At 41.8% G+C, this 11314-nt stretch overlaps 1 protein-coding gene across 1 annotated transcript; it reads right to left on the bottom strand.

Annotated features, from left to right (window-relative positions):
- Positions 1 to 202: 202 nt before the first annotated feature.
- LRAT (lecithin retinol acyltransferase) lies at positions 203 to 8497 on the bottom strand. The gene is made up of 2 exons (XM_081076832.1): positions 7625 to 8497; positions 203 to 3967 (listed from the first exon to the last, which is right to left on the bottom strand). Exons 1-2 carry the CDS (start codon positions 8162 to 8164, stop codon positions 3815 to 3817), a joined length of 693 nt encoding a protein of 230 aa, XP_080932958.1. The 5' UTR covers positions 8165 to 8497; the 3' UTR covers positions 203 to 3814.
- Between the last annotated feature and the right edge of the window lie 2817 nt (positions 8498 to 11314).

Here is an 11314-nt window from a genome sequence, read left to right as displayed (position 1 = left end):
CTACATAATCAAGGTAGGCTTCAAGACGTGGATAACACAGACCATATCAGTCTGAAGGCAGATCCACATAAAGTTTTAATTTCAAATATATAAAACTATGTTCAGTAAGGGAGCTTTGAGAGGCATAATTCTTCAGGCTACCAGGCTCAAAACACATGTGTGTGAGTTACTTTTATGTATTTCAAATTCAAAGACAACAGAGGACAGTATGTAAAATTGATTTTATTTAACATATACGTATACCAAATATAAAATTAGTTGAGCTAACAGATCTTGGTTTGGTAAAATTCTCTAAATAAATCATATAAAACAGAAGATTGGCAACTATCACTTCTTATATGCTTCTCATCTATGACAAAAGAGCTTTGCCATTGGTATAACTTTGATATTGCTGGAAAAACATTTTTTTTCTTTTTGACAGTAATAGTATGAAATAGAAAATGGAAAACTAAGAAATATATATTCTGAAAAACAATATATTTTTTAAACAAGTAAACATTTTTTACTCTATTTTTCTACTTCTTCGCTTGTCCTTAGAAAGAAATATATCTAGCAGAACAAAGATATGGAGTACCCAATATACACACAGTCGCCATAGTCACTTGTTTTTCAGAAACCAACTTGCTGGCAGCGAAGAAGATGAATGATTCCTCCCTGACATCCCACCAAGAGTTACTCACACATAAGGATTTGGCTAAAGTCTTTTGACACTTCCTTGACATGTCTGCGCTCCACACTCACAATTACAGATCCTGTTTTGAGAGACTGAGGACCATAGCTAGTCTCCATACTAGATCCCCTTATTCTGTCTTGCCCCGTGTCCCCACCCTTCCTCCCTACTTTTGGGAGTTAGCCTTTCTGAATCCCAAATCTCCATCGCCTGTTCATTAAGTGCACACTTCTTGGTCTACACAAGATTTGCATCACATGACCGCTGCTTTCCTTTTCCGACATCTCTCCTCATCAGCCTTGCTCTGCTCTAGCCTCTGAACCACTTGCATTTGCCTGAATGCCCAACAGAGTTTCATGCTTTCAATCAACGAACAGTAGGTGCCTTGCACTTATGTGCCAGGCACTTGTGGGCAGTTTTCACGCATTTGCTCATGCCGTTCCCATTGTGTCGAATGTCCTGCCCAAATCTGCCCCCCCCCCGGGAAAACACCTCATTTTGCCAAGTCTCAGTCCCTATAATTTTGTCCTGTTAAGTTAGAACCAACAACTTTTTCATGCCTTCAATCAGCTCTATTGCATAATGTCTTAATAGTTCTACGTCCACGTGGATATAAACTTTGAGGAAAAGGTCCATGTCTCATTCACTTTTTCATCCCTAACACCTGCACAGTACCTGACTCTTGCATTATTTCATCTTAGACCCAGTATCCCTATTTAGCCTTCATCTAGGTATGGCAGAAAAACAAAATACACAACAAAACACTGCATCAGAAACTACTTGATTGTCATTTCACAAGTTAGAAGTTTAAAAACATAAGGTACTTGCAGGATCATAAGGATGACTCTTAACTGATGAAGTCCAGTCTTGAAATTCATTCAAGACATATTAATGGCTCAGGGATTCTTCCACAACCACAATCAGGGATATTTACATCTTGTTCTAGCTAGTTAAGCAACTAAGCGAACTGAGCACCACAAAACAAAAACTCTCCTTTTCTCCTAAGTTCAAAAAACTCTAGTGTTGTGGAACATTTAGTAAATAAAACCTTCCTTCCAGTTCCCTCTTCCCATAAGTAGTGGAATACCACATCAGTATGATAAGATCACCTCTTGCTATTTCTCAGCTTAATGCTAGCAGCGCCTCCTTCAGAGAGATTTCTCTGACAATTTAATGTCTTCTTCCCCTGTATTCCCATAGTACTGTATACACTTTACTATGTAGTTAAAAGATAATAATTCTAGACCATGAAATTGCAACAGGTCAGTGCCTGGCATATAGTGATCACGCAAACAAATGATTAATTTAATCTTGCTTTAAGAATATGAAGTGAGTCGATACTAATTATGTTCATCTCAACCGTATTAATACTTCCCTTGGCATCATTATCTTTGAACACAGATTTAACATCAGACTGGTTTTTGCTATCTGCAATACTAAAGTCTGCAAAAAGTTGTTATTTAGGAAGACACCATATTTTTTAAAAATGACTTAAACAATTGCTAAGAGTGGAAAAAAAACTAATAAAATGGACTTCTCGTGGCAGTTATTTTTACATATACACATAGTTAAAACAATTTTAAGTCATTGGAGTAGACCCATAGAACAACATTATGCTGTGGTGTTGCCATTTCATGTTTCAATTTAAATGATTAAACAAAAAGCTTAATTATTAAACTCCAACTGAATTTGTTGTGGGTAAATGAGTGGTGATAAAACATCAGTTATACTAAAATCTGCTTTTAAATTTGTTCTGGTTGGATCACTGAGTGACTGACCCCACCCTCCTCATACCACCCATTATGTGACTCGTTATTTTGTTATTCTTGATAGTTTATAAAGTGACTTTAATACTTGAAATACAAGTCTAGATTGTGGCTTAATTTTAGAATTTTGGAAAAGTACTTGAATGTTTGCTTTAACACTGCTACATCTCAACTCTGATGTTAAAACAGCCTCGGTGTAATCAATTTACAAGCCTGGCAGTACTAAGACACTTAAAAATTATTTCTGACAGTTGTACATTGGTCCTACTTATTTTGGGTTTATATCCTACTATGGCATCCTTCTTTTGAGGATAGAAGCTTACTGGCAATGAAATGGAGAAAACTGACTAGAAAACAAATCTGAGGGCTTTTAAAAAATTATACAGTACGTTAGTTACTGCTTTAAAAGTTAAACCATCCAATGACATATATGCAAGTTACACCACAGGCAAGGGCTTAAGAAAGTGGATTTAACTTGCTTTAACATTCACCTCTACAAATGTTCTATAATAACCACACTGGTATGATAATAAAGCAATCAAGAACAAACTTAATTTGTTTCTTATCAATCTGAGTGTATGTGAGTATCTGCATATTTAATTGGCATATACACACTCCAAGTACCCAAATTACTTCAGTCCAATATCCATTTACTTCTCAGAGTGGTTTAAAGTAACCACAGTGACACATAAAAGGAAAAAAAAAAAATGAATGCCAGGCTTCCTATTAAGTAAAGCCAAATCAAATTGTTCAACTGATGCTATAGTAGCCATTTCTGCAGAAAAACAAGATTTCTATACTGTCAGTTACTTTATCATTAAACCATAACTTTGTTAATCTGGTTTCAAATAATGAAAATATTCTTGACTCGTTGAGAATTATATATGATACATGAAAAAAAAGGTTGCAAATTTTTTTGGCCAATCATCAAACATGTTGTCATCTGAACATGAGAAATTCTTTCAGTTTAATATAAATTTTACAATTAAACAAGATAAATTTACAATAAAGTTAGTGATCTCATTCAGTAAGTCTTCCAGTCTTCAAATGCAGGCCTAACAGAGAAGATCAATGATTACAGGAGAAAAACTAACGCAAATAATCTCCTGTGGCCATCATCTTAAGGGCTGGTTTTCTGGAAATGATGAATTCTATCACAAGTCGTCATGTTCCCAGTGCTTTGAAATGGAATTGCCTGAGGAAGACCAGAAAGCCTTTGTTCTTGGGCTTACACAGTAAGCACTTCCTGTGATTCTTAATCACATTTTCATCCTGACAGTGTTACAGGTCACATTTTCCTCGACGATGAAACTTATACTGATTTGTGCTTCATAAACTTTCACACACAGAATACACATACTGACCCGCTGATGTGAAGTTAGCCAGCCAGCCATAAGCACAATGGAATAAAAATTGCAGGAAGGGCCGTATATGATGTCAAGCCCAGATAGACTATAGATGCCAATCCCAAGACTGCTGAGGCAAGAATACTTCTCTGATCACGAATAATTATCTTCAATATCTCACAAAACTGGAAAATAAAATTTAAGAATATTAGAAAAGGTGGCTAAGCCTAGGAAGAATTGTATACCAAATAATAAAGCACCATTTTCCCAGCTATTTTCTGTCTACCAGAAGAACCAGAATTCTTCTTATGACTTATGAAAGAATTTAAGATGTTTCTTGATCCCACAACCCATAGCAGCTGAAACAGCATGTTAAACAACTGGGTTAGTAATGGCAGTTGCCTTTGTAAACATAGAACTTTTGTGGAAAACTACAGAGAATGTAACCACATAAAAGTTATTAAGGATTAAAGGCTACAAACATTAAACTGCTTATCAATAACAATAAAATATTCTAAAATTAGGTGAAGAGCTCTCTAATCGCAAATATAAATTCAGCATATTATTATTGGTCAATTCAATTCCTACAATTTACCATGCTAAATCTGGTGATATCAATGATAACTTTCTTATAAGTCTCAAATCTATAGGCATGGAAAGTCTAATTTTGTTGTCAAATCCCATTCCCTGCCTAAATAAATTAAACAAATTCACAATTATGTGATGAAAAAAATATTGGCTGCTGGAAAGATAAATTAAATATGACCCCTAACCCTGAAGGGTGTATTCTTCTCATATGTATAGTTTTTTTTCTTAAAAAACTAATTTTACTCAGAAGTGATGGCCTACATTTGAATCCAGTGTCTACTTCTTATTTTCTCAGTGACCTCAAGTAAATCACTTAACCTGTCCGGACTACCCTCTTTTCCATGGGATAGTGAGGTTGTTGTGAGGCTCAAATGAAATGTTTTATACCAAAGTACTCTGTGTTCTTCTAAATGTAAGGTATTACAATTATTACTGCTACATCTGCTGATGATTATCTCTACCTCACCACTATCAGGGCAGATTTTAGCAGTTAATTGCTCCATTTTTATATGAGTTTTGCTACTCATACTAATTTTAAGCTCCTTTTCTAGACATGACATTAGTATAAGATTTTAGGGTCTCCTATAGTGGCTTATATAGTATTGGACAACTAGGTCTCCAAATTCTTAACAGGTAGAATGCATAAGTCTCACATGTTCTAACACTATCTTGACTGTAAGCTTATCTCTACACGTATATAATATGTAACTGCAATGTTAGTCTTTTTATATGTCAAACATATATTTTGTCTCTTTTTACTAAACCAACAAAACACTGAGTACAAATACACAGTCAAGTGGTGATGATCAAACTGAATGACGTTTTCTGGATGGACAATGAGAAAAGTTGTTTGGCAAATAATGGGAAGATACACATTTAGGTAAATGAGTAAGTTGTCTTGATACCACTATGCTGCTTTTATCTTTTTCCCAATAATTTTTAATTAAGGAGAACAGAATCGTTGTGTACTCTCTTTCCCAGAAAAGCAGGTTTTGTCAAGGAGTTTCTCATTTCTAATGTCCCATTTTTGTTCACTTGGCCATCAGCCCATCAGGCATGTTTAGTGAGGCTCAACAGGAGGAAATGTCCTGTATTTCTAGAGGTGGTAAGAACTCTGTAGGGGCATGTTCTGAGCATGGAATCCCCAGAAATTAAAAGCAGTATTTGCATTCACTTTTGGCTCTGAAAAGCAATATCAGCAAAGTAAAACAAAAATAAAAACATACACATAAAAGTAGGAAAATCATAAAAAATAGTAATAATTACTAATTAAAGGGCTTTGTAGTTCATGAAACACTGAAATTGTTAACAGCAATATAAAAAAATCCCTTAATTTTATGATTTCTAAACTTGTAAAAAAAATAATCACTACAAAGATATGAAAGATTCTTTTCCAGTTCATTTTCCAATTAGTTGCAGTGTTTTCATGAGGGAAAGTGCTCTTGAGAGTTTTTGTAAACTCAAATTTAAGTAAGAGACAACTTTGCGACTCTCATGTTAGGCTGTCAAGAGTTGTATATATGAGAATTCAAAACTCAAACGAAGAATCAAGGAATTCCTTATGTTTCTGAAAAGAAGAAACCAGTCCTCCTTCAGTATTAATGACCTACTTCTTACATGGCATGTTCAAAAAACAGTTCTTAGAATTGGAAAATTTGGGATGCGGATTTTTTTCCCGGGAAATCTACTCTGTGGCCAAATTGTTTGTTAGACCATTCAAAGTGAAGACAAAAACTCAGTTTTACAAGAGGTGCTATGCAGCAACAGCAATTAAAACCCTTCTCTACTTCTGTAAAACCCTACGGTTTCCAAGATGAAAAACTACTCCAACTAGTTATTCATGCATATTAAATATTTTACTACCTTAAAAAAAAGCACTTGTACTGTTTTCCTGTAGAAATATATAATACAGAGCTATATGTGTTCCACGAAAGGGTAACTCTTAATTACCAGTTAGAAATACTGTTTTCCTTAGAGAAATTATTTGCTTTGTTCCTAAATAAATCTGACGTGTTTCCTTTTGTATGCTTTTGGAACCAGTGTTTGCAAATGAGGTGAAGTTCATTTCTCAACAGGCCTGGACTGGAGCTGTGATTCTTGAATCACTGCACAGTGCTCTAACTGTGTTTTTATTTTACTTAGAAAAGCATTCCTAGATTGAGCCTATTGTGGTTCTATAAATAATCACAAGGAGTTTCATAATACTTTCATGCACTGCCACCAAGGAAAGATTTTCCCATACGAGTCAAAAAATTAATCAAGATGTGGAGCAATAAAATATTGGTTACATGGACTCAAATTCTTTTGGTCCAAAAAGTATCACAATGCAAAAGGTGAAACTTGAAGCTCATTTAGATTACCTAGGCTTCCATTGTTAAGAGTGAACATTAGCAATACCTCTTTAACTGCAGGCTAGGCTGAGAAATCTTCTAATTGCACAGGAAGTTGCAGGCTTAAAATGTTAGCTACCTTTAAACCTTAAGAGATTTCGAAAGGAAATAAAAATCCATTTCCCCCCTCTGGATTTGTGGCTAATTTAATCATCTTAAATTCTAATTTTTTGTTTTGTATTGTTTTAAGCACCCATAAAAATTATCTTCCAACTTTTAATGGCTCTTCTTGAAAACCAATTGTTTTGATCTCTGGGAAACCCATAAACAATCTAACCCATCTTGGGGGGTGGTTAACCATGAGGATGTCTTGATGGGGATTAAAGCCAACACAGAAAGAATTCAATATCCAGGAAAAGACTTGTTTAAAGCCGGGACACAGGAGTAGGGATCTACCAGGGAGGTCTTTTTACTGGGAATTTTGATAGTTTGTATTAAGCAAAGGGAACTCACTCACTGCCTACAGCTTAGATAGGGAGAACACTGCAAACTTCCTTATTTTAAAGGCACCATTTATTTGTATATAGTGTTAGGGATTAAATATAAACTCTGGGCACCTTCCTTCTGATTGCAGTTCTTGGGATCAGTTGCAAACTACGGTGGGTGGACACCCTGACGACTTCTGCAGCAGCTCTCTTGGAACTATGGTCAGTGGGACTGTATTGCCACACTCTTTCACCGTGCCTTTTGAGACATCTTGTAAGGGACATCTCCATTTATTTACTTGGCCTTGCTCTTAGGAACACCAGAGCGTTCCTTACTCAATCTAAAACTCATTTCCTGATCCCAGGGAAAAGAAAAGGTTAGGAATGGGAGGGGGTGTCCTGGCCAAGACCAAGGGCGAGTCACACGCCGCCACCGTACCTTGTCTGCCTGGGGGCTGATCGCGGTGCCAAATCTACAATAGGTCACGAAGTGCTCGCAGTTGTTCCACAGTAGGCTGTAGGTAGTGAAACCCAGCCGCTCCTCCGCCCTCTCTGCTACCTCTTCATTGGGCAGCGCCTTCTTCTTGAGAGTGTTGTCCAGGTGATTCACTAGGATTTCGGCTCCGTAGGCGAAGTCCTCCACTGTGTCCACGCGGATGCTGGCCACCCTGCTAATGACACCGAGGATGAGACGCTTGTTGGAGACCACCGTCTGCGTGAGCCCCTTGTCGGCCGTCAGGACCAATAGGATGTCGGGCATCATGTGGGCGACACGGTTGTCGCCCAGGTAGATGCCATAGTGGGTCAGGTGGAACCGGGGCACCTCCAGCACGTCTCCGCGGTGAAAAGAGTTGATATCATAGAAACTGTTCCTCGCCTTGTCTTCGCTCGGGGCGCCCGAACTGAAGAGCTTGAAGTTGGAGAAGAGGAACAGCTTCTCCAGCAGTAGGGACACTGCCTGGAGCATTGGGTTCTTCATCCTGCAGGGAGAAGGGAGGCCTGGTGGGACCCCGCCGCTCCGACACAGGCCGAGCCAGGCAAGGTGAGCTCGCCTACTAGGGGCGCTGCGCTGCGGCTCACCTGCGGGCCAGCGGCCCAGTGCCCGGGGGACCGCGGCTGCTGAGGAGGGAGGGAGAGGGAAAAGGAAGGGGGAGAAGCCTGCAGATTGGCTTGGTCGCACCACACAGGGGACTGAGGAGGAGGAGGAACTGGCAGCGGCTGACCGCGGGGACAGTGAGACCCGCGCTGCTAGAAGCAAGCAAAGAAGGGCACCTGGGGTCCGTGCAGTGCAGAAGCACAGGAGCGAGCGCCGTGCTCCAGGGTGCCCTCTTCGCCGAGGCCTTTTATCAGTGTAGGGGGTGGGGCCAAACGTCGTCACAGACCCCGCAGGAGCGCTGGTTGGGCGCCCGCGGCAGCGCTGCTCGCAGCAAGGGGCGCGCGGGACCTTAGCTTTTGGAAAGGCAGCCTTCGGGCTTCGGGGGTCTGCACAGTGACTCCTTCCAGACTGGCTCCCTCTTGCACTAGTGACCTAAGCGCTTCCAACCTTTAAGCAGCCGTTTTTGGAGAGGAGAGGCCGAGCTGAGGCCGCAGGAAAGACTGCACCTGTCTGAACCCGGGCATGTTAAGGGCACTTCGAAAAACATGTTTGGTGGAAAGTCCCCTTGGGCGAGATTCCTGAGCAGAACTACCTCCCCCTAAAGGGTAGGATAACGGGAGACCTCGGCGGACTGAAGTCTTTGCATGTACTCTGAGAAGTGTGCGCGCCTGGAAAGCCTGTGGATTCTTTGCTAAACTCGGTAGAGCCGATGTCCCGCACGCCGCGGAACCTCCTCCGCTTTAAATGCCGGAATCCCCCTTGTTTTCAGCCTGCGAGAGTCGGATAGCAACCGACGCGTCCAGATCCCTCGCGCGCCCGCGATTAGAACCCTAAGTGCCTCCGCGATCCGAGGCACCAGTGACCGTTAAGCGCGCGGCTCCCAACCGTCAGCTTGAAAAACAGCGAAGCCTCTAACGTTCTGGAAAGCCGGATTCTTTTCAAGTTCACTTCTCCGGCTTCAGGGTCACGTGGATCCAGCTTCGGTTCCCAAACTTTGCCACAGCCTCCTAGAGGTGGCCAAGGAAGGAGGAGACGCTGAGTTCCTTGCCGAGCGCCTGCACCCAGGTGCAGGCACCCAGGTGACCCAGGTGTACTGGCTCGGGTGGAACGGGGAGCCGCGGGGTGGGGTAGAGGCTGAGGCGCCCTCTGCTCCAGGTTGGGCACGCGGTGTCCCGACCCAACGCAGAGTTCCAGTGCTAATACATTATGCAAATGCCTCCATTCTGCGGACAAAGGCCACAATGGAGAGCCTCACTTGGCTCCACAAAGCCTCGCAGTTCGGGCCTAATAGGTTTCATCAGCAAGCAGAGCCTCCGCTCTCCTGGGGAGGCTCGCTGCGCTGCGGATGATGGATGGAGGGCCATTCATCTTACCTGGAAGATGAAGGGGACCATGGCGACCCGGAGGGGAGGAGGCCGGCTCTCCATTATCCTCGGAGGCCAGGCCTTTGCTCCCACCCCCGGTCTGCCATCAGTGCTCTGTCCCAGTTGTCCCGTTTGCCCGTGACTTTTGTTCACTTCACAAACGATCTCGACTCATAATCCTAGCAAAGAGAAAAAAAAAACTCCATTTCCCACAAAGTAATCGAAAGAAGGTGGAGAAGGGGAGAGGGGCAGTGGATGTGGAAATTTTAAATCATCTATTATCCCAGTCTCCCCCAAAAAATTTAAAGAAAAGCGCCGGGCTAGCGAGTTGCTGAAACTAATGAAACGCTGCTGCACAGGCGTGCTTATTGGCTTCCAGCAGCACTCTCACTCAGCTGCTGGATTTAAAATCTGGGGACATTTTTTAAAGTCTGGTCTAGACCTCGGCGTGCGCGGTAACTGCAGACCCCACGTCGGACTCTCGGGCCCTGAACGCGCGAGTCGCCTCCAGCTCTGGGAAAGCGTGGAGCCCAGAGCCTCTTGTGTCAAGAGCCAAAGGGTCCTGGGAGATGAGAAGGAACTTAGTAATTAGCGATTTCCGTCTCTGGTGGTCACTAACACGGTTTATAACGCCTGGCACTGTCGCTATCCAGGGAATTTGCGGGAGACAAAAGCATGGAGAACTGCCTCAGGACTTCACAGAGGACCCTTTTAGAGCAAAAAATATTAAGGCGTGATCACCCAAAGACCATCAGTAGCTGCATTCCCCAGGGCTTTCTGTGAGAAGCCGGCAGTGCCAAGATGATTTGCCTTTAAGTTTTCTTTCTTTTCCGGGTGGGGTTAATGTTTTGGCTGCCGGCTGCCTCTGGAAAGGAAGTCACTTAAGGAAGAAAGATCAATGTGAGGCATGAATTGGTGAAGGTTGCTTAAGGTATAGGCATTCTGCTGTCTTTGGAAATGAATGAGAGTGGAAAGTGTCCATGGTTTCTTAATGGTTATTTTTGGCCCTGATAACTCCCGGTTTTTAAGCCAGAATATTATGCCATTAAATAATTTTTTCAGTGAAACTGCCGCAACGCAGCCCTGTCCCCGTACCCCACTCACCGGGAATTCGGCTGGGGGTAACCCAAAGGAGGCAGTGGAAAATCTCTATTTTTTCATGTTTTTGATTTCTTAAGCGGGAAGGGGTTAGTGAGGATTAGACTACGTTTCAACTGAAAATACAGCGTCAAAGGAGCTCTTGTTGGCTGAACAGATTGCCCCCCCCCTTTCTCTATTCTTCAACAACCATTGTAATGTTGCAAAAGGCAAATTCTCAACGTTCTCAGACTTGCATTTATTTCTGTGGCTGAGGGACAGCTTTTGATGGCTCCATAGAGGCACACTTCATAAAAATACATTTATACACTAAGAGACTCACCCTGCCTGCATCAAATTTAGCTAAACTATGGGAAGACAATTGCTGTTAGAAGGAAAAGTCCAGAACGCGTTATTTGGAAAGGGGAGAATCCTGCCGGGTTGCTAAAAAGACCTCTTGTGTCTCAGATTGCATGGCATGTTCTTTCAACAAGTTTCAAACGCTTTAAATGCAAGTGAATGGGTCTCCAGGTCTGATGATTCTGAAAGAGCTGAGGCTTACCTGGTCAACACATACACTGCACTGAAAGGT

This window comes from Rhinolophus hipposideros (assembly GCF_964194185.1).
Source record: "Rhinolophus hipposideros genome assembly, chromosome: 16".
Taxonomy (NCBI): domain Eukaryota; kingdom Metazoa; phylum Chordata; class Mammalia; order Chiroptera; family Rhinolophidae; genus Rhinolophus; species Rhinolophus hipposideros.
Note: the sequence above shows the minus strand (reverse complement) of the source record. Positions and strands in the feature narration are given on the sequence as shown.